This window comes from Anolis carolinensis, unplaced genomic scaffold, assembly GCF_035594765.1.
Source record: "Anolis carolinensis isolate JA03-04 unplaced genomic scaffold, rAnoCar3.1.pri scaffold_12, whole genome shotgun sequence".
NCBI classification, from domain to species: domain Eukaryota; kingdom Metazoa; phylum Chordata; class Lepidosauria; order Squamata; family Dactyloidae; genus Anolis; species Anolis carolinensis.
Genome location: NW_026943823.1, coordinates 4844441 through 4872149, shown reverse-complemented (window position 1 = coordinate 4872149; position 27709 = coordinate 4844441). Strand labels below are relative to the sequence as shown.

Genomic DNA, 27709 nt, shown 5'->3' with positions numbered 1-27709 from the left:
ACCCTTTCCAGCATTGCTTGTACCACATGGTACAATTCATTTGCCCACAAGAAAGTGAATTAACATTTTGAAAGTGAAGACCACTATATAGTTACAGCACCAGTCTTTGGAGCTCAGTGAACAAGAGCGAGGGAGTTCAGCATGGCAGTTTGATGGAAGGGGAGGCTCGGTTCTTTTCTATGCCCTTGTTCTGTCCCCACGCTGGCTATTTATTTGGAAGGTGTCTGTGATGCCGGGAACAGATCGAATGCTACACAATTGAAGTAAAAACAACAATTATTAAATAAAAGATCTCAAATTTCCTCTCCTCCAGAGTTTTGCTGGCAGTCCTTGTGAAGGGAGTTAAAGTTAAAGACGTGGCTTTACTTTGTGTCTTTACTCTTGTATAGCTTTGCTGTAACTTGTGTGGCTTCAATGTGACTTTTGTGGCTTCAACGTGACTTTCTATTTTGTGGTTCTTCAACCTTCCTTACTCTTCACTTTCCAATACCTGACTCCCACAGGAGCTAGAAGGGACTTGGCTAAGCCTCTGCCCATGAGAGGATTCAGGATGAGGGAGGTTTCAAATACAAGGAGGAAAATGCTATCTAGACTTACTCCACAAACTGTACAAAAATTACTAATCTCCAACTAGGGTCCCTTCCACAAGTTGAATAAAATCCCACATTAACTGCTTCGAATCGGAATATATGGCAGTGTGGACTCAGATAACCCAGTTCAAAGCAGATATTGTGGGTTTTTAAAGCCTTGATATTCTGGGTTATATGGCCGGTGAGAGCTTAACAGGAGTAAACAGTGAGAAATCCTGCGGAGGCATGACAGCCCTACTTAAGATTTCTAAAAAGGAATGATAAATGAGCTCATGTGGCTACCTGTGACATCTTTGTTTGTGTTCTTACCAGAGGATGTGGCTAGAAATACTTTCAGAAAGTGCAAGTTGGTGATCTTCTTTGAATAGATGGGCCAACAGTAGTGTTTAACACAACTTCTTCCTCCCCAATATATTGAAGAAGAGCCATATTCAGATATATTATGGAGGAAGAGGTTGCCTTGAACCCAGCAGAGAAGACTATTTTGGAGAAGACACAAGCAGAAGATGTCTTTGAGAAGGAGGTCATTTCCCAAACAAAGGAGGAAGAAAGTGACATATAGTAGTAGTAGGACCAGGAAAAACCAAAACCCAACTACATTTTGGGGGGAAAGTAATTCAAAAGCCAAAGAAGCTCAATCATGAAGTTATGATTAACTTTATTCACAATTTAGAGGTTAATGAAGAATAATTTGCTTAGTTCTAGGACAATTTTTTTTAAAGGCGATATACTATTAAAAGAAGGATACTGACTTCTGTATGAACAATCTGATAGTGAGGCTTGGGGGTGTTGGAATGACCTATTTAAATCCCTCACAAACCATTTAAAGAAAAGCCTTAACTAATGCATACTTTAATCACTCTTCTTTTCCAGAGAACTTAAAGGTGACAGGTCAGCAAAGACAAGCTTACTTGAAGGCTGTACTTTCAGAGTTTGAAAGCTAAGAGCCTTAACAAGCTTAATCTTCTGAGGAATTATTATAAATTTTATTAAAAGTTCAAACCTTGTTTATTCAAAAACCAGTTCCTTTCATTAAAAAAAGAACTTAAGAAGAAATATGCAAAGATGAGGGAGTATTAGATCAGTCACTTCACAACTCATACTCATCATTTTTACATCAGGCTGTTTAACCAGATTTTGGGATCCAGTGTTTCATACGTGAAACCATTGGTTTCTCAGATTAGCAAAACATGATTCTGGAGGTTTGGGAGAGGCTTTGCATTCTTATACATTGAGGAACTGTCATCAGCTCGAAGTTAAATCAACTGGACAGCAAGTTGAGAATTGGGATGCTACTTCAGATACTAAAGAAATCTGGTTGGTCATCAGAAAATCTGGATGTAATCAATGGGGGGAAAGACTTACAGTAGAGTCTCATGAATCCAAGCCTCGCTTATCCAAGCCTCTGGATAATCCAAGCCATTTTTGTAGTCAATGTTTCCAATATATCGTGATATTTTGGTGCTAAATTCATAAATACAGTAATTACAACATGACATTACTGTGTATTGAACTACTTTTTCTGTCAAATTTGTTGTATAACATGAAGTTTTGGTGCTTAATTTGTAAAATCATAACCTAATTTGATGTTTAATAGGCTTTTCCTTGATCAGTCCTTATAATCCAAGATATTCGCTTATCCAAGCTTCTGCCGGCCCGTTTAGCTTGGATTAGTGAGACTCTACTGTATTTAAAACCCTGATGTGTACAGAACATACACTTCTTCACAGGGGTTTTTAGCAGTCTGACCCAAAGGTCTTTCCCTAATCTCTCATATGTTGACAAGTCATAGAACCGTAGAATCATAGATTTGGAAGAGACCACATGGGCCATCAAGTCCAACCTTCTGCCATACAGGAAAAGCACAATTAAAATACCCCTGTCAGATGGCCATCCAGCCTCTGTTTAAAAGTTTCCAAAGAAAGAGCCTCCACTGGAATCCAAAGCAGAGAGTTCCATACTCAGAAAGTTCTTACTAACATTCAGGTGGAACCTACTTTTCCAGAAAAGAAAGTTCTTACTAACATTCAGGTGGAACCTACTTTTCCAGAAAAAAAAGTTCTTACTAACATTCAGGTGGAACCTCCTTTTCTGTAATTTGAATTCATTGCTCCGAGTCCTAGTCTCCAGGATAGCAGAAAACAAACCTTCTCTCTCTTCTTTATGACATATTTTCAAGTATTTAAACATGTCTCCTCTCAATTTTCTCTTAAGCTCCTAAGAGAAATTCATGGTCTCCAGAGCTTTGATAACTGTAGTCGCCTTCCTCTGGACAGATTCCAGCTTGTCAATATCCCTCTTAAATTATAGAAAAGTAAGTTAAATTACATTCATTGTGTCTCTCTGTAGTCAGTGGATCATTAATATTGTCCTATTTTGGAGTAACCTTTGCTCCTGTCCGCTGTTTCATCATCTATGAGGCCCCTTCCACACTGCCTAATGTCCGAGGATCCGATCCCAAAAGATGTCCATTGAAGATGGGGTTCCCCAGGGATTCACTTAAGTAAAATATTGGGGAATCAAATCTTCAATAGACATCTTCTGGGATCAGATCATCCTGGAATGAATGTATCATCATCCTGGAATGTAACTTACTCTGTGCATGCTGAACCTTCCCTATGGGATCCCAACTGTGACCAATCTATGGTGGCATTCCTTTTTATGGTCCACATAGGGAGCCCTGAGACATTGACTGATACCTGTCTGTAGACCTTCCTACCTACCCTCTCATCCCCAGAAGACTCATCAGATGTTTCAGTTCTGTCTGTTATCCTTCCGTGAGACATCCTTTATTTCTTGTCCTTTACTCCTTTTCGTTTCTCCTTGGTCTGATCTCTGCTGCTCCTCTGACTCAAATGATATGACTTCTGAGCTGCTGTTGATCTTGGTCAATCATTGTTGCTAGACAGAGCTTTGATGGTTTGCTTCAAGATCTCGGTTCAAGTATGCCTCTGTATCTACAGGCTTCCATATATATGTGAAAGTTGTGATGTAGAGAAACAACGTTGTATTGTGTTGTGATTAGATTGTTGGAATGAAATACACTGGGTAACCTTACTCTACTTTTCATTCTGACCTATCTCACCAGCTTGATTTTAGGATCAAACATGGAGGATATCAACCATATACACCACCTCGCGCTTTCTGCAATGGGAATGTATCACTTTGATAAATATGCCTGCATTTAATGACCTCATTCTTAGTTAGGTGTGTAAGAGCAAAATTTAGTCTGGCTTCTTATTGAAAAAAGTGCTTAATAGGACTAGTGACGCCTTTTGTTGCATTTTAGAACAGAGTACTTCAAATATTCAATTGGAGTACAATTTGCAGTATTTGAGATGCCTTGAATAATTCACATATATTCATTAATTCTTGAATAGTATACCAGACTTGGTTAAAAAAAAAGAAAGAGAGCATTTATATTGTTTTATGACATTTGGTATTAATAATGCATTCCTTTGCTTTCAAGCTGCTATGTATTTATTTATTTCGAAAAGAATTTCATAGAAATATGCAAAGAGATGGGGCTCCTGAATAGAGGCTAAGGAACTATGAAAATAATTTAAGATGTCGTTTGAATTAAAAAAAAAAAATACAGGTTACCCCTGAGGAGAGAAGAGGTATGTGGAAGGTAAGATAATTCAAGAGGACTGAGAGGACCAGAAGGGACAGGTTAGGAGGAGACATAAATATTCTGCATAAAACAAGGTAGCAACAACAAAAGCAACAGGATTTACTGAGTGAACATGAATACTTGCATATCCACTCATTTATATATTCCATATATTAATTCAGAGGGGACTACAATTGACCACATTTAGCTGTGTAACATTGAAATGTTTATCCAGATGTCAGAGACTTCTTAAAAATTAAATGTTCTCTGCCAAATAAAGTCTTATATAGGACAGAGAATGTTGGATCTCAAGAGAATTAATTTGTTGTTCCTAATTGAGATTATTATTATTATTATTATTATCATCACACCAAGATGAATACACAGCAAACAAGATCACTTCTGGGTGGGTGCACTAATTGAAAATACTGCTTCTGGTTTTCTTGAGAGACCTGTAATGTTGGCAGGACAAGGCACTTTAGTGAGGTTCCGGGCCATTACACTACACAGCTTGATCCATATGGACTGTGTTGACCTAGAGACCTTACAAACCATTGAAAGTGGATTAGATGAGACAAATACGGAATCAGGTTGTCTAAAAGACTTAGTTCTATCTATATAAATTTTATTGCTCTATACACAACACATATTATAGGAACATGGAATGTGAGAAGCATGAATCAGGGGAAGCTAGACATTGTAAAGCAAGAACGGGAGCATATAAACATTGCAATATTTGGGGTGGGTGAGCTATGGTGGCCAGGAACATTTCAAGTCAGATAAATAACACAGTGTTTTACTCCAGAAATGAAAATCTATGAAAAAAAATGGGTGGCATTAATAGTGAGGAGACAGCAAAGGCTGTCAAGGAATTTAATGCAAAGTTTAATTGAATGACAGCAATAAAACTTCAAGGAAAGCCCATCAATATAACCATAATCCAAGTTTATGCTTCACTACAGAGGCAGAAGAGGAAGAAATCAAAAGATTCAACACAGCAGTCCAGGAAAAAAATTGACCACACACGAAAACAGCTCAATCATAAGCAATTTGAATGGTAGAGTAGGAAACAGCAAAACTAAACATGGTTGGAGAATTTGATCTAGGATCAAGGAATGAAGCAGGAGAGCAACCGATTGAATTTAGGAAACCAGTGGTTTGTTGGGTTCTGTGAGTTTGTGAGCGAATACATTCTGCAGGCAATCGAAAGTTTATATGTGGGCATCACATTAATGTAAATATAGAAATCAAATATACTAAATAACAGGGAAAAGAAGATGGAGAAACTCATCAAAAAGAAGACCAGGAGCAGATTGTGGCACAGACCATGGATTGCAATATCAAAAAAAATAGCAAAGCTAAAGATCAGCAAATTAATATTTTTACCAAATACAATTTGAATAGCATTCATGTAAAATTTAAAAATAATGCAAAGGGATTGGTGTGCAATTGTCTTGAAGATCAAAGAACACTGGACTAAAGTCAGTGATATTGTGAGAGGCAAAAGGGCAATATCCATAACTAAAAAGAAAGAAAAACCCTACTGGATGGCAGTTAAGGACAGGTGAGAAGCAAACATAAAAAGGGACAAAAATTTGGATCAAATCCCAAAATACAATGGTTCAATAACTCGTGAACAAGGACAAAGAGAACTGTTATAACGCTTAACACAAAGAAATATAAGACCACAACAAAGGTAGAACCGGAGACCTCTTTCATAAGATCTGAGAAATCAAAGTATGCAAAGAATGGGAATATTCCATGACTGCAGGATCAAAAAGAAATTTTAAAAAGTGATGAAAACAATACAGTGGAAAAACTATATAATAGAGATGAAAGGATGATGGCTTCATTCAAGAATCACACAATTTGAAAAAGTGAAGTGGGAGCTGCACTCAAAGCACTTGGGAGAAATAAATCGCTAGGAACAGATGGCATACCAATGAGCTGCTTCCATTTACAGGGATAAAAATCTACTAAATTTTTAGTTGAATTGATCAACAATCACGTGAAAACAATGTCCCACAGATTGGGAATACTCCATGGACATTCCAATCCCCAAGAAAAGGGACACTAAGTATTGGTACACTACAGGCATGGGCAAACTTGGGCCCTTCATGTGTTTTGGACCAACTCCCACCATTCCTAACAGCTTAAGCCACTGAGAGGGAAAGGGAAGGGGCCTGAGGTTGTTAGGAATGGTGGGAGTTGAAGTCCAAAACACCTGGAAGGAAGGCTGAAGTTTGCCCATGCTGGTGGTTATACCATCTGTATGAATCTCCTGCTATAGAACAATGATGATCAAATTCTCCAATGAAGACTTTTACCATGTATGAAGTAAGAAAGTCCAAATGTCCAAGTTGAATTCAGAAGAAAAATAAGTGCAGAAGAAGGTCATACTGCAAATACATTCAGGGTAGTCAATTCTGATACTCAGCATGCTATGGTTGCACCTTCAGATAGTATTCTGAGAAGAAGCATCTCGAGAGGTTCAAATAGTAGTTTGGTTAACATCTTCAGCACCGTTAGGAAGCAACAGATCACTAGATATAGGTGACTCCACTTCTTCCCTTTCCTTTGTGCCATCTGAGAGCACAGTGGACATCACCGATCACTTTTAGTGATGCCACAGGTGCAACCATCTGGGAGAGGTGCTCTGTTGCTCTGTTGAACTTTTAGTTCAGGTATTCTGAACTAGCATGAGAATATTAACTCGGGCTTTTAGGAGAGAAATATAGGGGGAGAGAAGAATAAATCAAAAATTAATGCTATTAGGAGACATAGGGAAGAAACATGAGATCCAACGGCCAAGAAGAGAAGAAGAAGAGCTCTGCTCTGGACAAAGGGAGAAGAAGAAATGTCTTATTCCCAAGGAAACCAATCAGCCTTTATCTTTTGGATCATGCATTTTCTGACCGTCCCTGGCTGGTGAGAGGAGGAAAAAAAAATCTGTGAATTCCTTTTCTCATAAACTCAAAGAATTCATCAAGTATCTCAGCCAGTTGGGAGTTTCATGAAAAGGTAATCTTAGTTGCTAGTGGGAATGCTTAGGGACTTCAATATCATTCCAAAAGCAATCAGAATGGTTTCATGAATAGCCGCACGGCAGTCATAAGAGGAACTCCATTTCCATTCAGTGAAAAAAGAACTAATATAATAAAGTGTTTAATGACCTGATTCAAGGACACTTTGGTTAAAAATCCAACTCAGTCATGAAGTTCATACAATTAATATAACATTAACCTGAATCAATCTGTATCTAGTAGCTGAATTTATTTTGCTACTTTTTTGCAAGTAGCAGGAAGGATGGAATACAAATCTAGCAACATTATACCATTTGAATTTAAGTGAATATATAATATTAGCAGCCATTAGAATTGCAAACGCTAACATTTTACAATATTCTGCCAAAGCATTGGGTTTTTTGAAAAAGTCCTTCTCCTGGTCCAATCGTACATTTTGTAAGGAAATGGAAGAGGATATCAGTGGCTGTCCTGAACTCCGAAACCTCCTTGCCAAACTGGATTTGATCTAAAAGAAATAATTATGCTGGCCATAATCTGTACCAGCAAAATAATTTCTTCAAATAAGTTTGTTATCTAAGGCAAGTTCTTCATTCTGATATATTTTCCTCTTGTTAATCTGTTTTATATTTTAATTATATTTGTTTTATTCAATTTCGCTGACTAACGCTTTGTGTGACGTTTGCTGGCAGAAAGACAGAACTTCAATTTAAAAAAACAAATTACACATATGTTATACTAAATTTTGATATTTTCTTGGTCCTCAGGTAGTTCTTCCTATACAGCTTGGAAGTTTTACAAAGTGCAAAAACGTTTCAAGCCCTTTTCATATCACATTGGGGGACCAAGGAAAGTGAAGTCTCAGGGTTCAACTCACTTTTGGGTTCTCCCCCACGTTCTTATAGCACTTTTAACTTCCTCTATATTTATAAGTCTCACTTAGTGCACTTTGATCAGTCCATCCTTATGTTTTTATTGATGTGTTTTAACTTTGTCTTATTAATGGTTTGATTTTAATCGTATGTTTTAATTTTTCATTTGAGTGTTTTCGGTATTTGATGTTTTTGTATGTATACTCTTTTGCATTTGTAAGCCGCCCTGAGTCCCTGCGGGGAGATAGAGGTGGGGTACAAGAATAAAATTATTATTATTATTATTATTATTATTATTATTATTATTATTATTATTATTATTATTACTACTAGCTTTGCCCGGCCATGCGTTGCTGTGGCTTATGGGAATCCTTTATTGGCCAGGTGGAATAGCAGTAAATAGCCTTGCAGTCTCAAAGCCTGGCTGTTTTCTGGAGTAGCTGGAGCTGTTTATTGTATGAACGTAGAGGCATGGATGAGGGGTTGTTCTGCCAAGTTTAGTGTTTCTGGGATGTGTAGTTTTGTTGTTTTGTCCTAGGCCGAAATTTCATTACCCTTTTATATATATAGATTATTATTCAAATGTCCTAACTTGAGCTTTTTGTCTCAATTTTTCCATGACAGCGCTACCAAATTGCCACGTGGCAGTAGTTCTCAATCTGTGGATCTGTAATTGGTTAAGTGACCGAACTCAATGGATCCTCTTCCTCATCCTGGATGAGGAAGAGTGGAGTGCCATTAAGAGGTTCGGTCCTGGGCCCAGTACTGATCGACAACTTTATTAACAACTTGGATGAAAGTTTAGAGGGCATGGTTATCAAGTTTGTAGATGACACCAGATTAGGATGGATAGCTAATACTCCAGAAAACAGGATCAGAACTCAAACCGACCTCAACAGATTAGAGAGTTGGACCAAAAACATAACAAAATGGGTTTCAAGAAGGACAAATGTAAGATTATACACTTGGACAGGAAAGAAATAGAATTCAGAGATACAGGATGGGTGACACCTGGCTCGATAAAGATCTTGGTGTCATAGTGTACAACTAGTTGAACATGTGCCAAAAGTGTGATGCAGCAGAATGGGATTTTTGACTGCATCAGAACGAGTCTAGTGACTAAATTAATGAAAGTCATGGTATCTCTGTATTCTGCTCACCTGGAATACTGTGTCCCAATTTTGGACAACGGAATTTAAGGCAGATAGTGACTTTAAGCTGGAAGGTGTCCAGAGGAGGGGAACTAAAATGATCAAAGGTCTGGAGACCATGAATCCCTCTGAGGAGCATCTTAAAGAACTTGTTATGTTTAGCCTGCAGAAGATATATGGTTGAGAGAAGGAGACATGATAGCCATGTATAAATATGTGAAAGGATGTCCTAATGAAGAGGGAGCAGCCTCATTTTCTCGTGCTCTAGAAACTAGGACTTGGGACAATGGATTCAAATGACAGGAAATGAGATTCTACCTGAACATTAGGAAGAACTTCCTGACCATAAGAATAGCTGGTCCTTTTCTGTAGCATATGAAAAAGGCTTCAAACATATTTGTTGTCTTTTAAAGCTGTATATGAAAAGTTAACTACCGACCACAAAAATCAAATGATGATGTAGTATAATTATTTATAAGATTCATTTATTTATGTATATATTCAAGATACAGAGATATACTCTAAGAGACACAGATTGATCCAAGTCCATATTATTGTGCGTGTGTTTATGTGTGTGTGTGAAATTATGTAGAAATCAGGGTCTCCCGAGACCAGACAAACAAAAAATAATTAAAATTCCTCTTTTCAGTTAGCTTTGTGCATAGGGAAAAAGACATTTAGAACAGGAACTTTCACAATCATGATTAATACACAATTCCATGTTGTTGCAAATGGAGAACTCTTCAAATCGAATCCAAAAGATTTATTCCTCCTTCCTTCCTCTGACACAAGCTTCCTCCAATGGAATGATTTTTTTTCCCAACTGATGATTCTCTGATGGATTGTGTCCAATGTAAAAGATATATATATTTCATCATTTTACTCTGCACATTTTGAAATGTAGGCTGTTTGGAAACAGAGGGCTTTTAATATACTTGTCTAGACATTCAGAAAGAATAACTCATCGACATATGCAGATTATGTATGTTTAGGTAATTTAGATAGGACCCAATCTTTGTTTTGCAAAGGAAGTTAAGCATGCTACTTCCTCGGATATAGTTGTGAATAAGTGGGTGTACATGCAAGTACCACTAGGTCTATTAGGATTATTGAAAATAATAATAATATAACTTTTTTTGAGTAGCTATCCAAATATCTTGGTGAAGATTCGCCAATACTTATTAGTTCTAATGAGTTTGTCATACTCTTAACTAGATTTCAATTTGCAAGTGTCAGTATCTAATGGATCAACACATACTACATAGGGTTGCTGTGAGTTTTCTGGGCTGCATGACCATGTTCCAGAAGCATTCTCTCCTGACATTTTGTCCACATTTTGTGGGAAACTAGGCAAGTGGGGGTTATTTATCTATGGAATCTCCAGGGTGGGAGAAAGAACTCTTTTATGTTTGAATGTTGCAATTGACAAGCTTGTTTAGCATTGAAAAACCTAGCGGCTTCAAAGCCTGGCTGCTTCCTGCCTGGGGACATCTTTTGTTGTGAGGTGTTAAAAAAAACCCTCTAAAATCAGGACAGTAAATTAAGAACAACACTCACAAAACGGGGGAATTCCAGACAAGAAACAATCAGGGCAAGCTAACACCTCCCAACAAAGGATTCCACCAGGCAGAAAGCAGCCAGACTTTGAAGCTGCTAGGCTTTTCAATGCTAATCAAGCTGGCCAGTTGTAACATTCACACTTGCTTACTTTCACCTTGGTCCATAGGTATATAAACCCCACTGCCCCATTTCCAACAGACCTCACAACCTCTGAGGGTGTCTGCCACAGATGTGGGTGAAATGTCAGGAGAGAATGCTTCTGGAACATGGCCAGACAGACCAGAAAACTCACAGCAATCCAGTGATTCTGGCCATGACAACACATTGAATATACTACACAATTTTACATGCACCTGGTTTCCAGTATGCCATATTCTAGCCAAATCATTTTAAAGACCTACAAAAAAAATACAGGATAAGTTTAAGGGGAGTTTCATGAATTAAATACTATCGGAAGGTTAAAAGTGAAGCTTCTCCTATCATCATCATCATCATCATCTTTACATATTAAAGCAAAGTGGATAGATTAGCAATGGGAACACAATATATAAAGCTTCGTATCCCTGCCGGGCACATAAAGAAGAGAAGTTCTCTCAGCATTCATTGGGACTCTTGACAATGAGAAAATTTCAATAAATTTACAAGCAGTTGTATAATACAGCATTTGTACACACAAAGTTTTGTTCATAAGTTACATTGATAAGCCTACATGAAGTTCTCTTCACTTGAAAAGTTTTTCTTTCTTTCAAAATTAGTTCTTTCCTTCTCCTTATGACTGTCTTTTTGTGAAAAATCTGGAGCTTGGTGCTTACGTTACAGGCAGGCCTTGTGACTACTGAACAGATAAGACTGGATCAAAAGCTAGAGGATCAGGACTGTTTTACCTAAAAAGACATATATTTCCCCATTGTAGGATCTGCTCACTATTCAATACATTGCATATGAAAGCAAGCACATAGAATTGTCACGTATTTCTAATATTTCTGGGTTATGGTATTCCGTTGCACAGGAATGGAGTACCATAATTCATAATTACATCCATTGAACACGTGCTTTCCGGTTTTCTCACTGGACTAATGTCAGTGATTTGCTTTAGAATATACCAAGTGAAAGTGTCGCTTCTTTTGCCTAGTAGTTTTAGCGTGCGGAAGATTAAGTTATGGAAACATAGTGAAACATGTCATCACAATAACTAAGCTGTTTTCTACAGAATACCAACCTATTGCCAAGGGAAATTATTTTATTTTTGGGTGGACTGGGACATATTTATAACCATTCACTAGAACATTAAAAGTAGGCTTGTGCAATTCGGCCGGAGGGCGATCCGTTTTTGGTATCCAAATTTCGTTGGACACCCAGATCCGTTTTCGGGATCCTCCCAGAAATCAGCTAATGGATAAATCTGTTTTTGGCTAGACAGTTGAAAGATCTGGGAAGATCCGGCCCATAGGTAGTGATAGGGAACTTACAAGGCTCACCTTTCAATTCCTAGGCTCCTTCCCTTTCTTCCTTTCAAGGGAGTTTGGGTTTGAGGAACAGGGTTAAGGAAGCAGTGTTGTGACTCAGCCTTTGCCTTTGTGAGACTCTCATGTGCCTTTGTGTGACTCTGATGAGGATTCTGGGTTATATGTGCATAATGATGGGATTCAGGATGAATTTGAAGATTGATGCTGGGAATTATAGGAGCGTTCCTGCTGTGGGAAATGAAGAGCAGGGAGTTGTTCCCATGCGAATAAATCATGATGTTGTTTCTAATGAGGAATTTCAGGTGCAGGAAGCAGAAAGGGAGGGTAGCGCTTTGCCTCCGCCTGATAACAGTAACGAACTCAGTGGCCTTGACTCTGAGGATCTCGATCGGGCTACAAGACTGGAATTTAGAGGGTTGCGGAGAAGTCTTCGCATAGCTAATAAACGGGAGGGCAAAGGGAAAAGGAATGCCTTTATGTCATGCTTTTAAAACAGTCTGCTGGAAGAGAGACCTCTGTCAATGCAACTTCATTGCTAGATCAGAAGCAAGTTTGCTTTCCTGTATTATCATGTGGAGATATTCAGTTTGCTGGGACTTTTGGCTTCTATGAAAAGAACCTTGTTTCATGCTCTATGTTTCTATGGACTAAGTGCTCACAGCCTTATTTTGTATCTATCTTCTGGAACTGAACCTTTACCTTTTATGAACTATCTTTTGTCTATTTTCTAAATCAACTACAAAAGGCTACTTCCTGTGTGTGGCTTGGTGTCTTTAGCAAAGTGAAGCTAGCCTGAGGTGAGACAAGCATGTGCTATGTGCTCCCAAATAGAAGGGAAGAAGCCACGTGGGCCGTTTAGGGTGAAAAAAACACCCGGTGCCATTATGGCCATGTGGAGAAGTCGAAGAAAAATGGCTAAAACGGATCTGCACACAAGTCTAATTCAAAGCTCATCTCCCTGTTTCTCTCTCCTGCTCAAAGAAAGACAATAGCCACCTTCAAGATTCACGTTCCATATATCATGCATGGATAGGGAAGCATGTTTATTCCACCTCTTTCTGGCTGTCTCCATCAACCCCTACCTTTGAGGGCAAATATCTGTAACATGAACCTTCTCTATCTGGAGAGCTTGGCTCTGTGAGTTAGTATTGGGGATATGAAGTACTCAATAATATTCCCATTCTTAATTTTAAGAGGTTGCCTCAATGCTCAAAACTCCCCGTTGAGTTAACCAACTTTAAGATGGCACTCTGGAATGTCATTTAAAAAATTCATGTGGATTTCCTATGTGTAAAAAATGTGTATATTAATTATCCTTTCTGGATAAGTATGTGTAAGACCACTGTGAGTGAAAATAGTAGTAAATGTCTCGTCGTTTGGGCCACTGTTTTGAATCCTCCAGACTTAGCATCATTCCAGGGCATAATGGTGGTGACGGTCGGCACAATAAATGATAGAGAACAGATACAGAAAATTGCATCACTGCCTAATGAGGTTTCCTAATGAATTTCTGCCCTCCATCATTAAACCAGACTCCAGGTTACAGTGCAGTTTACACTATGAGTTGCAAAATGCACAGTGCAGCCCTTGATATCTTAACTTCCTTTTACAGGGAAGTCATTGCTGCACCGAGAAGATACTTTAGATACACTTACACAGAATTTCAAGACTCTGCAAAGTGTGTATACTAATAATACAATTACAAGCAGTCTCCAAGTTACAAACAAGATAGGTTCTGTAGGTTCTTAATTTGAATGTGTATGTAAGTCGGAGCTGGTACATTTTTTAAGTGTAACTCCAGCCAAATATATATAAATATATTAGTTTTGGATAGGATAGAGAAGGGTTGACACTCCTGTGGTATTTATTTTGCTGTCTGTGCCACAGTTTAGAAGATTTAGTATCATTTTCTGTCCTTGTGAGAATTGAATTTTGAAAAAATTGGCATGTTGTGGAAATAACAATTGGTGAGAAAGCTTCAGTGGAGACCCCTTTTCCCCATTATAATAACTATTTCAGAATTAGATTTCCCTTCCCTGGGTTGGATTTTCCTCGCTTCCTGTTGTCTCAACTATGAGTCACGTGTAAGTTGGATGTTTGTACATTGGCAACTATCTGTACTAATAATGTTAATATAGTAGAGTCTCACTTATCCAAGACTCACTTATCCAAGGTTCTGGATTATCCAATGCATTTTTGTAGTCAATGTTTTCAATATACAGTAGAGTCTCACTTATCCAACATTCGCTTATCCAACGTTCTGGATTATCCAACACATTTTTGTAGTCAATGTTTTCAATACATCATGATATTTTGGTGCTAAATTCGTAAATACAGTAATTACTACATAGCATTACTGCATATTGAACTTCTTTTTCTGCCAAATTTGTTGTCTAACATGATGTTTTGGTGCTTAATTTGTAAAATCATAAGTTAATTTGATGTTTCACAGGCTTCTCCTTAATCTCTCCTTATTATCCAACATATTCGGTTATCCAACATTCTGCCGGCCCGTTTATGTTGGATAAGTGAGACTCTACTGTATTGTGATATTTTGGTGCTAAATTCGTAAATACAGTAATTACAACATAACATTACTGCATATTGAACTACTTTTCCTGTCAAATTTGTTGTATAACATGATGTTTTGGTGCTTAATTTGTAAAATCATAACCTAATTTGATGTTTAATAGGCTTTTCCTTAATCCCTCCTTATTATCCAACATATTTGCTTATCCAACCTTTTGCCAGCCCGTTTATGTTGGATAAGTGAGACTCTATGTGTTTTTCTTTATATTACATTAACTGCCTCCCATTTGAACTAGTTGTTCTTTAAACATTGATATCAGACCATGTATATGTATGGCCATGCTGGCAAGGCAATATGAGCTCCCGTTGTTAGCTCCTGCTTTTGTTTTATCTCCCATTGTTGTTTTATCTACAACAATTGTTGGATAAGTGAGACTCTACTGTATTTCAGAATTAGATTTCCCTTCCCTGGGTTGGATTTTCCTTGCTTCCTGTTGTCTCAACTATGAGTCACATGTAAGTCGGATGTTTGTAACTTGGGACCTGTCTGTATAAATAAAACAACGGTCTAATTGAAAAGAGGTGATCTGAAAAATTCTCATGTCTTTTACTGTCTCTTAAGTGGATCTTCATCTCAAACTTCAAATGATATTTTGTGCCATGACAACATATCGGGAAAAGAGCCACACCTGTGGTTTGTGTTATTGTTATGCATACTGTTAGTTGCCGAGTAAGCCGAGTTATCTTTATCTTGTTACTTAGGATATAGCTTTTCAGATTCAATGCAGAATTCTATATACATAAATATTCACAAACCCGAAGGGGTTTGCATAAGGATTAAAATTGCATCAAGCTGTGACTATATACACTCGCACATTTATGCTCCAAAGAGCTCGCTTTGACAGGAATATGCCCTTATAGCTGGTGCTCATGTATCAAAGTGGTGCTGCTTCCAGACACGGGGACGGCCTGAGTAGGCAGGAAGTTTGCAAGAGGGATAACTTTGACGGGGTCCTCGCTGGCGCAAAGTCTTTCGCAGGTGTTGTAGAACTGTGGCCGGCACCCTCCTTGGCCTTTCTCGGTGTCATCCTTGGGAAGGTGCCTCCCCAGGGTGTGCCTTCCTTCGGGCATGGCTCCTCGGCCCCATCCTTGCTGGAAGCCAAAGCTCGGCAGAGGAGGATTGGATTGCTGGAACTGGGTCAATGAAGGCGGCATCCAGCAATTGTCAGAATGGCCAAGGATGAGACACTCCTGCGTGCAGGTTTCAGAAGCTTCGGCGAGCGCCTTTTGGAGATTCACCTCAATTGCTTAAAAGAAGAAGAAGAGAGAAGTATGTTAGAAGTCACTAAAATATCCTATCATCATCATTATTGACACAAGGACAGAGTATGACACCGCAAATGAGATCTACCGTATATACTTGAAGATAAGCCGAGTTTTTCAGCCCTTTTTATGAGCGGAAAAAGCCTCTCCCGGCTTATAATCGGGTCAAGGTCAAGGCCAGCAACGGAGCCTGCAGGCAATTGCTTGCAATATATGATGTATTTCTCTCTTCTCCTCCCTTATCAGTGTGTTTTCTTTTGCAAAGCCTCCCTCGCTCTTAGCCTGCAGGCAATTGCTTGCAATATGTGATCTATTTCTCTCTTCCCCTCCCTTATCAGTGTGTTTTCTTTTGGAAAGCCTCCCTTGCTCTTAATCAAGGGAATGTTTTGAAAAGAGAAAGACACCCTTACTAGTCAGGAAGAAGAAAAATATATATCCTTCCCTCACCCTGGACTTCCCACAGATATATATAAACAGTCCTTGCTTAGTTTTTCCATACTTCACAACCTCTGAGGATGCCTGCCATAGATGTGGGCAAAACGTCAGGAGAGAATACTTCTGGAATATGGCCACACAGCCCGAAAGACATACAACAACCCAGAAAATATATATTCATTAATCTTATGAAAGCATGTTCCCCTGAAATATTTGTTAAACTCTCCTACAGATATATAGGCCTTAACACCTTGCAAGCTTTTGCAGTCTCTATGTACCTTTATATTTATATCTATCTATCTGGTGGTGGCGCAGTGTGCTAAAGCGCTGAGCTGCTGAACTTGCAGACCGAAAGGTCCCAGGTTCAAATCCCGGGAGCGGAATGAGCGCCTGCTGTTAGCTCCAGCTCCTGCCAAACTAGCAGTTCGAAAACATGCAGATGTGAGTAGATCAATAGGTACCGCTCTGGCAGGAAGGTAACGGCGCTCCATGCAGTCATGCCGGCCACATGACCTTGGAGGTGTCTACGGACAACGCCGGCTCTTTGGCTTAGAAATGGAGATGAGCACCAACCTCAAAGTCAGATATGACTGGATTTAACGTCAGGGGAAACCTTTACCTATGACAGATAATTAACCTGGAAACGTCAACTGGACACTAAAATGGACATTGAAATGGACGCTGAAGATATGGATGATAAACCTTCTCAAGGGGACAATAGGAAGTTATCCCTTTTTAATTTTTTTCTATTTTATTTTCACTTTTTTTCTTGGTTTTTTTCTTCTTCTTTTTTCTATCACGTTTCTTACTCAATCTTCTATGCTTTTTCACTAACTTATCCCCTTCACTTACTCAACTCTATCCCCCACCGTATTGTTTTCCTCGCTTTTGTTGTAATATGACACTTGAAAAGCAATAAAAATTATATATATATATATATATATATAGAGAGAGAGAGAGAGAGAGAGAGAGAGACATACATACATACATACACACCCTGGTGGTGGCTCAGTGTGTTAAAGCGCTGAGCTGCTGAACTTGCAGACCAAAAGGTCCCAGGTTCAAATCAGGGAGCCGAGTTAGCTCCAGCTCCTGCCAGCCTAGCAGTTCGAAAACATGCCAATGTGAGTAGATCAATAGGTACTGCTCCGGCGGGAAGGTAACGGCGCTCCATGCAGTCATGCCAATGGCCACATGACCTTGGAGGTGTCTACGGACAACACCGGCTCTTCGTCTTAGAAATGGAAATGAGCACCAACCCCCAGAGTCAGCCACGACTGGACTTAACGTCAGGGGAAACCTTTACCTTTTTTTTTTACTATTCATCAACACGAAATGTTCACACTGCTTTGCATATCCACCAAGTACCATATCTTGAGTATCTTCTCTGCCCAATTTAGTAATGTGGTGACTTCTTTCTTTTTCATAATCCCCTGACCTTCCCATACTTGGTTGACCTCTTTTTCATTTGCTGCATGCTTTCCTGAATAATAATTGGGCTATTCAGGATTTGCCTCCACAGCAAAGCCAAACTTACATCCCTAAAAATAGTCAAGATCATAAAAACAGCTTTGCTGACTCAAACCAAGTTCTTATTTAGTCTGCCATGTCTCCTGAATTCGGTCCTCGAAATTTAGGGATTTAAGGAGTATATTGGTGTATAGGAGCCCTGGTGGTGCAGCGGATTAAACTGCTGAGTTGCTGAACTTGTTGACCGAATGTTCGGCGGTTTGGATTTGGGGAGTGAGCTCCTGCTGTTAGCCCCAGCTTGTGCCAACCTAGCAGTTTGAAAACATGCAAATGTGAGTAGATCAATAGGTACCGTTCTGGCAGGAAGGTAACCATGTTCCATGTAGTCATGCCAGCCACATGACCTAGAGACGTCTATGGACAATGCCGGCTCTTCGGCTTAGAAATTGAGATGAGCACCGACCCCCAGAGTCGGACACGACTAGACTTAATGTCAGGAGAAACCCTTTACCTTTATTGCTGTAAGTTACTCATTTTTACCAGCAATTCCAGTAATTCTCACTGACATGGAGATTTCTGCTTTTCATGTTTACCAGCAGAAAGGCTTTTGGTTTCAAAAGATTAGAATTTGGAAATGGCTCAGGATGATTCATGAATACTTAAGAAGTAGCTTGGCTTATTTCCATTGTATTTTGACAGAACCATGTTTACAAATTACTCTGAATATGGTAGTTAGACCTACCATTCATAGATACCCCCTTTTTCTATTTAAAACGAGTACATGAAATATTGAATATGAAGAATCTCATCTATTGCATTGGCTATGGAAGAAGGAATATGATAATTTCTCTTCTGCATCTGAACTGTGGAAAAAATTATTTCCAATTTGTTTCCATTAAATTGTGAAGAAACTTACAAATTTGGTAAAGTGGTTATCAAAAATGAACAGAAAGAATGGAAAACAGAAAAGTTACCAATTAAAGAGACATGGTTAAATAAAATTATGGAAATAAAGGACATGGACTAGTTGACATATCTATTAAAGAAGAACAATACTAAAGGCCTAAAAATGATTGATTGGTCATCTTTAGAGAAGTACAGTAGAGTCTCACTTATCCAACATAAACGGGCCGGCAGAACGTTGGATAAGCGAATATGTTGGATAATAAGGAGAGATTAAGGAAAAACCTATTAAATAGCAAATTAGGCTATGATTTTACAAATTAAGCACCAAAAATCATGTTATACAACAAATTTGACAGAAAAAGTAGTTCAATACGCAATAATGTTATGTTGTAATTACTGTATTTACGAATTTAGCACCTAAATATTACGATGTTTTGAAAACATTGACTACAAAAATGTTGGATAATCCAGAATGTTGGATAATCCAGAATGTTGGATAAGCGAGTGTTAGATAAGTGAGACTCTACTGTAATAAATACAGGAAAATAATACATGTAATAATAAATAGAGTAAAATAATAAATGCAATAATAATAATAATAATAATAAGATCAGAGTGAAATAATAAATGTATTATTAATAATAATAAAAATAGAGTAAAATAAATGTAATACAGTGGAGTCTCACTTATCCAACATCCGCTTATCCAACATTCTGGATTATCCAACGCAGTCAGCCGTTTAGTAGTCAATGTTTCTGTAGTCAATGTTGTGCTATTTTGGCGCTATATTCGTAAATACAGTAATTACTACATAGCATTACTGCATATTGAACTACATTTTCTGTCAAATTTGTTGTATAACATGATGTTTTGGTGCTTAATTTGTAAAATCATAACCTAATTTGATGTTTAATAGGTTTTTCCTTAATCCCTCCTTATTATCCAACATATTCACTTATCCAACATTCTGCTGGCCCGTTTATGTTGGATAAGTGAGACTCTACTGTAGTAGCAACAATAATAGAGAAAGATAATAAATGTAATAATACCAATAATAATAGAGAAAAATAATAAATCTACCATATATTTTCAAATATAAACTGACCCCAATATAAGCCAACCAGGACCCTCACCCGAGTATAAGCCGAGGGGGGCTTTTTCAGTCTTAAAAAAAGGGCTGAAAAACTAGGCTTATACTCGAGTATATACAGTAATTTGTAAAATCATAACCTAATTTGCTGTTTAATAGACTTCTCCTTAATCTCTCCTTATTATCCAACATATTCGCTTATCCAACGTTCTGCCGGCCCGTTTATGTTGGATAAGTGAGACTCTACTGTAATATTCTTCCGTTGCTATTCAATGGAGTCGTTGTTTAATGCACCGAAACCTTCACAGAGGCTGAAATGCACTTCTGGGTGGGTGCCATCCAACCTTTCATTTCGTAGACTTTTATTTCACTCTAAAGTAAACAAGAATTAGCACATAATTAAGCAAATTGCCGTAATTATGCGATTGCTGTGCGACTTTTCATATTTATCCAGCGCAGCACATACATGGATGTGAAGCTGGCGGTGCCAGAAGTGCGTCTCGGTTGCCGAATCATTGCTTATTAAACAGGTCCAGCAACACTTTGCGGTGTTATCTGCTCTGCAGGAACTTGTACAAGTGATGCTCATGACAAGCATTAAACTGCTCATGTCAGCCAAGAGCTCATAAGAAATGCTCTGACTTCTTGCTAGAGGTTGTATTCCCGTGTAGGAAAGAAGTGGCATCTAATGTGAGGAAATGATGGCTTGGAATTACTCTGGGGTAGCCACTTGGGTAGGTAATTTAACAGGTTTTAGCCATGTAAGGAACTGGAAAATGAAGAATAAAGTCAAAGTCGAGTTGGGTTGCTTTAATGAGGTCGATACCACGATGCTTTAATGCCGAATCCCTAAAACGGTTGCTGTTATAATGCCTCCTCACCCCCAGTTTAATAATCAAACGCTTTTGGGAGCAGATTGCGATGAATATTTTAGTTTTCTCCATATAAGCAGAACATAAATTTGAAGGCAAATAAGACCATGATTAAAGTTTCCAGAGCTTTGCAGCTTTTTAATCATAGGCCCAAGCTGAACACATATTAGCACTTGGCAGGTTTCTTTTCACTCCCTGGCTGTTAGAAAGCACTTATTCTTACTTTTTAAAAATGGGATAAGTGAACTCGTTTACATCGTGAATAAAGAAAACATTTGCTCCAAATTTGGGCTAAGTTAATATATTCCCCACACATTGTCACCACAACAGTGGAGGGATCGGTTAAGCCATCCAAGCAGGTTTCTTGGAACGATTACATCCTAATTCCCCCTGGCAATATCGTGAGGAACATTTATTTTTCTCGGAATCCTTAAATATTTAAACAAAAAAAGCTCTAATGAATGGCTCCACATTATTCTATGGAGAAATTTGATGCATTCTCCGAAATACAGAAGCAGCATGAGTTTGAGAACAAAGGTACCATGTTGAGCTAGATTTAAAGTAGTCAGTCTTCTGTATCCACAGATTCTGTATCCAAAGATTCAACAATCCACATATTCAAAATGTTGTTTTTTTAATTCCTATTTGCCATTTGATATAAGGGACATCATTCTTCTATGCCATTGTATGTGATCATCCATGGGCTTTGGTTTGCATCAGAGGTCCTGGAACTAAGCTTCAATGGATACCAGGAACCCACTGTATAAATAACTAAGTGTTTTTCTTTATATTTTCATTAACTGCTTCATTTTTGAACTTTAAACATTTGTTCTTTAAACATTGATAGCAGACCATGTATATGTATGGCCTTTTATTTATTTATTTGCAATATTTATATTCTGCCGTTCTTAACCAGATGGGGACTCAGGGTGGAGTTCTGTGTGCCAAGTTTGGTTCAATTCCATCATTGGTGGAGTTCAGAATTCTCTTTGATTGTAGGTTAACGATAAATCCTAGCAACTACAACTCTCCAATGTCAAGGTCTATCTTCCCCAATCTCCACAAGTGTTCAAATTTGAGCATATTGAGTATTTGTGCCAAGTTTGGTCCCGATCCATCATTGTTTGAGTCCACAGTGCTCTTTGGATGTAGATGAACTACAGCTCCAAAACTCAAGGTCAATGCCCACCAAACCCTTCCAGTATCTCCTGTTAGTCATGGGAGTTCTGTGTGCCAAGTTTGGTTCAATCCTATCATTGTTCAGAATACTCTTTGACTGTAGGTGAACTATAAATCCCAGCAACTACAACTCCCAAATCACAAAATCATTTACCAGTATTCAAATTTGGGTGTATCGGGTATTTGTGCCAAATCTGGTCCAGTGAATGAAAATAAACTCTGCATATCAGATATTTACATCATGATTCATAACAGTAGCAAAATGACTGTTTGGAAGTAAAAACAAAAATTTTATGTTTGGGGGTCACCACAACATGGGGAACTGTATTAAGGAGTCGCAGCTTAAGATGGTTGGGAACCACTGCTCTAGAGCCTTTGCTATAGACCAGAGAGAGGAATGGAGGCAACCAGTCAAAAGTGATTGTCTCTCATCCTCTTTCTGTAACTATAAAAGAGAAAGGCAGATGAATAATGAAATTAAATCTCCAGCAAGGATGGTTATCCTCTTGTTTATATACCTAATTCTTCCTGGAGAACAAAACATTGTCTGAGTTCCTGCTTTACACTGGAATGATATTATCCTCCTCCTCCCGTTGGACTTTTGCTTCAGGTTACTTTCTCATAGCCAGTTGGTAGCTGAGATTGGACAAGGAGCAGCAGGTGAGGTTTTGTGTGAGATATTCAGATATTTTGTGTGGGGTGCCCGGCGGGAGGGCCAAAGTTTGCCCATGCTTCCAAGTCTGTAATGCAGTCTGAACCAAACTAAACTGCATGATCTGGGAATGTATGTACAAGGACTATCCAGAAAGTAGATTACGTTTTGGAATTAAAAATGAACAAAGTATAGAAGAAAACATTTACCATATGCAGTTGAAAGCCAGACCCAAATACCACTTCTCAACATAGTCCCCATTGAAATCTAGGCACTTCTCATAGTGATAAAAGAGTTTGGAAAGTCCTTCCCCACCAAACGTTGCCGCCTGGCTTGCATCCTCAACCAGGCGGGCATCCCTTCCCGCAGCTGCGCATGTGCATGTGCTCAACTTTCCCCCATGCTCATCCTGGATCGCTCTTCTAAGGTTTTGCAAGAAGCACACCTTTCCTGTCCCAAAAAACGGTCACCATAACCTTCCTTGCAAGCATTTGCAAAACAGAAGAGCGATCCAGGACGAGCATGGGAGAAAGTTGAGAGCATGCACATGCGCAGCTGCAGGAAGGGACGCCTGCCTGGTTGGGGACGCAAGCCAAGCGGCAAAGTTTGGTGGGGAAGGACTTTCCAAACTCTTTTATCGCCTAGATCTCAATGGGGACTATGTTGAGAAGTGGTATTTGGGTCTGGCTTTCAACTGCATATGGTAAATGTTTTCTCCTATACTTTGTTCATTTTTTAATTCCAAAATGTAATCTACTTTCTGGATAGCCCTCGTAGATCCAGGATCCCAAGGGTTCCTACGAGCTTACTTTGGACTTTTTGAAGGCCTTAAAAAAGACCTTATGATGTGAATCCTGGGGGAAAGTTTTGGAGACTTTGACTTTTTAGGAGTGACACCTTCCAAAGCCCAGAGATAGATGAATTTTTGGGGGGACTTTACAAGAAGATGAAGAAGAGAGTCCAACCTGTGCTTTGTGATTTGTCAAAGGCTTTCATGGCCGGGATCACAGGGTTGTTGTATGTTTTCCGGGCTGTATGGCCATGTTCTAGAGACATGGGAACTAGGGGCAGTTAACAAAGAATGCCCCCAGGCAGAAAGTAGCTAGTAGATGTAGCCTAGCCATTCAATGCAAATTAGGGTGATTAACTGGAACATTTATGCTGGCCTCCAACTGACAAGAGTTCTTCCCTCACCCTGGACTTCCCACAGATATATATAAACATTCGTTGCTTAGTTTTTCCATACCTCTCAACCTCTGAGGATGCCTGCCATAGGTGTGGGTGAAACGTCAGGAGAGAATACTTCTAGAACATGGCCATACACCCCGGAAAACATACAACAACCCTGTGCTTTGTGAATTCTGGCAAAAGGGGAAAAGTCAAGGAAATGGGTACCTAATGGATTGTAAGAGTTCTTGGTTTGTCTGTTTCAATGAAAGTTGGTTCCAAGCATAAAAAAAAGAATCCTGTCCCTTTCAGTCATTTGCTGACAGAACACTTTACACAGCCTTTCACTTCTCTCCTCTGACCTTTAAATGGATAAATACCTCCTCCTTCAATCGCCAAAAAGAACACGCAGGCATAATTTGCCTACATATGTCACTAAAAGGATCCTGGCCACAATCCAAAGCAGCTTGTGTACCAAATCAGATTAGAACCACCTACTCGCAGGGACGTGGGCATTTTACGAGATGACATGACTCATTAGGAAAGTGGATAATGCTACTCAGGAGGGGAAAAAAGGAAACCTTACAGGCAGATGGACTCAACCAAGGAATCCAACTAAGTTTGCAAGATCGTGAAGTCAAGCCCACAAAGTTGCCACTAGTAGCAATTCTTAAGAATATCACTGTTACAGTTTAAAACTTAATTTTATTACACTAAAGTCTCACTTGTCCAACATTTACTTATCCAGTGTTCTGGATTCTCCAAGGCAGTCTGCCTTTTAGTAGTCAACTAGCTGTCCCCGGCCACGTGTTGCTATGGCCAATTATGGTGGTATGGGAAATAAAGTATTGAGGAATTGGTAAAGGGTAAAGGTTTTTCCCTGACATTAAGTTCAGTCGTGTCTGACTTTAGGGGTTGGTGGTCATCTCCATTTCAAAGCCGAAGAGCTGGCGTTGTCCGTAGACTCCTCCAAGGTCATGTGATATGACTGCATGGAGCGCCGTTACCTTCCCGCCAGAGCAGTACCTATTCATGTACTCTCATTTGCATGTTTTGAACTCTAGGGTTGGCAGAAGCTGCCTAAGTGAGGCCTAACTCTGCCTGTCCCCTGCGCTGAGTGGGTTGCTAGGAGACCAAGTGGGCGGAGCTTAGCCTTCTAACTAGCAGCAATTGGATAAAAACAATTATTCCTCTCCCTCTAATTGGGACTTTATTTTTCTTTTCTTTTTGTTGTATCAACCTGGAGGCGTGGATGATGGGTTATGTTGTCAAATTTCGAGGTTGGGGGGCCTTTTGTTTTGTTGTTTTGTCGGTCACCAGGATTCCATCACTCTTTTATATATATAGATGTTTTTGTAGTCAGTCTTTTCAATACATTGTGAAGTTTTGGTGCTAAGTTTGTAAATACAGTAATTACTACATAACATTACGGAGTATTGAACTGCTTTTTCTGTCAAATTTGTTGTAAAACATGATGTTTTGGTGCTTAATTTGTAAAATCATAATGTAATAGGTTTTTCCTTAACCACTCCTTATTATCCAACATATTCGCTTATCCGACATTCTGCCGGCCCGTTTATGTTGGATAAGTGAGACTCTACTGTATATGTGCATACTTAATGTATTTTAAAACTTAACTCAATTATAGTATATTATAGTAAATGTTATTTATTGCTATAATTGTATTACAGTAGAGTCTCACTTATCCAACACTCGCTTATCCAACGTTCTGGATTATCCAACGCTTTTTTGTAGTCAGTGTTTTCAATACATCGTGATATTTTGGTGCCAAGTTCGTAAATACAGTAATTTCTACATAGCATTACTGTGTATTGAACTACTTTTTCTGTCAAATTTGTGATATAACATGATGTTTTGGTGCTTCATTTGTAAAATCATAACCTAATTTGATGTTTAATAGGCTTTTCTTAATCCCTCCTTATTATCCAACATATTCGCTTATCCAACGTTCTGCCGGCCCGTTTATGTTAGATAAGTGAGACTCTACTGTATTTTACTTTGCTTAATTACGTGTTGTTATGTTGCTATGTAATGTTTGTGTTGTTTTTATGATTGGAAACCGCCCTGAGTCCCATCCGGGAAATAGGGCGGTATATAAATAAAGTTTTATTATTATTATTATTATTATTATTATTATTATTATTATTATATGTGCATGCTTAATGTATTCTTTAAGGAGCCCCTGGTGGTGCAGCGTGTTAAACCGCTGAGCTGCTGAACTTGTGGACTGAAAGGTCGCAGGTTCGAATCTGGGAAGCGGAGTGAGCACCTGCTGTTAGCCCCAGCTTCTGCCAACCTAGCAGTTCGAAAACATGCAAATGTGAGTAGATTAATAGGTACCGCTCTGGCAGGAAGGTAACAGCACTCCATGCAGTCATGCCAGCCACATGACGTTGGAGGTGTCTATGGACAACACCCGCTCTTCAGCTTAGAAATGGAGATGAGCACCAAACCCCAAAGTTGGACACAACTAGACTTAAAGTCAGGGGAAAAAACTTTACTTTTACTCTTAATATATTCCTTGGTTTGGAAAAAAGTAAAAAAAAAACAAACCACTAGAAGTGTGTCATTCCAATACAATAAATTCCAGTACATTATTGCTAGTGCATGCCTGTTTCAATGCACATTTGACCACACGCTAAAACAGTGCTGTTGTTCACTGTTGGACATTTAATTTACATTAAGGTCCCTAGTAGCAGTAAATTACACAGCTTTGCAACCATGAAATGGGGGGACAGCATGCTGTTTAAATGAAAGGGAACCTGGAGCAGAAATAATGACATTCTTGCTCACAATGGCTTGTTGACTGGACTCCAATCTGGCTATTTCGGGAAAAAAGGCAAGTTAAATTGGCACTTTAGGAGCAAAACAAAGGCTAATTAACTCAAAGCTGCTTAGCCAAATGAAGGTAACTCTGGCTACTGTAGAAAGGCCTTTATATCCCCTTTAACAATTGCATAATTGTTCCATTCACTCATTAACCAAGCATATAAGAACCAATTAGCACCAATTTAAACTGATGAGGATACATTTAAGTTTAATTATTTATTTAATCAAGACTCGCCAGAAGCATGGCAGAGCTTTCATTTACATGAGCAAGGCTTCTCTACATGCATGCAAACGGTTGTTGTGGTTGCGTATTGCAAGTGGGTATTGGGATGTTGTGATGGCAGCTGCAGATGCAGGAGAAATGTCAGGATAACATGCTGCTGGAACACAGCCTCACAGCCTGGAAACCACACAACACCCCAGACATTAGTCATCATATTTACAACATTGACCTTCTGAGTGTTTGCAAAGATGGGAGGAAGATATGATTGGCCTTAATATAGTTAACAAAATGTTCCTGGAAATTCAGCTTAACAGCAAAAAGAATTTGAGGAAAATTCACCTTGGTTTGGGGGAGTTGTAGTTCGCCTAATAAACCACACTGTAAACCCAAATACGGATGGATCTGGACCAAACATGCCACAGAAGATGGGATTTGCAGTATCTTCACTCATTTCCAGAGACAATTGCAACTCAGATCCCCAAGCATACATATATATATATATATATATATATATATATATATATATATATATATATATATGGAGCCCCTGGTGGTGCAGCGGATTAAAGCACTGAGCTGTTGAACTTGCTGACCAAATGGTTGGCAGTTCAAATCCGGGGAGTGGAGTGAGCACCCATTGTTAGCCTCAGCTTCTGCCAACCTAGCGGTTTGAAAACATGCAAATGTGAGTAATCAATAGCTCCTGTATTACTCTATTATCATTAAAAGGATACATAA

General features: G+C 38.8%; 2 protein-coding genes across 8 annotated transcripts in view; one reads left to right on the top strand and one right to left on the bottom strand.

The window, feature by feature from the left end:
- The window catches only part of LOC134294064 (uncharacterized), a 92856-nt gene that overhangs the window by 26850 nt on the left and 38297 nt on the right, over window positions 1–27709 (top strand). The window lies entirely within an intron of this gene.
- pcdh11x (protocadherin 11 X-linked) overlaps window positions 15393–27709 on the bottom strand; it is a 514120-nt gene continuing 501803 nt past the window's right edge. For all 3 annotated transcript variants that reach the window (XM_062963876.1, XM_062963875.1, XM_062963877.1), the window contains one exon: window positions 15393–16111. In XM_062963876.1, the coding sequence (XP_062819946.1) occupies window positions 15720–16111 (392 nt within the window). In that variant the 3' untranslated portion in view covers window positions 15393–15719. The remainder of the gene's footprint in view (window positions 16112–27709) is intronic.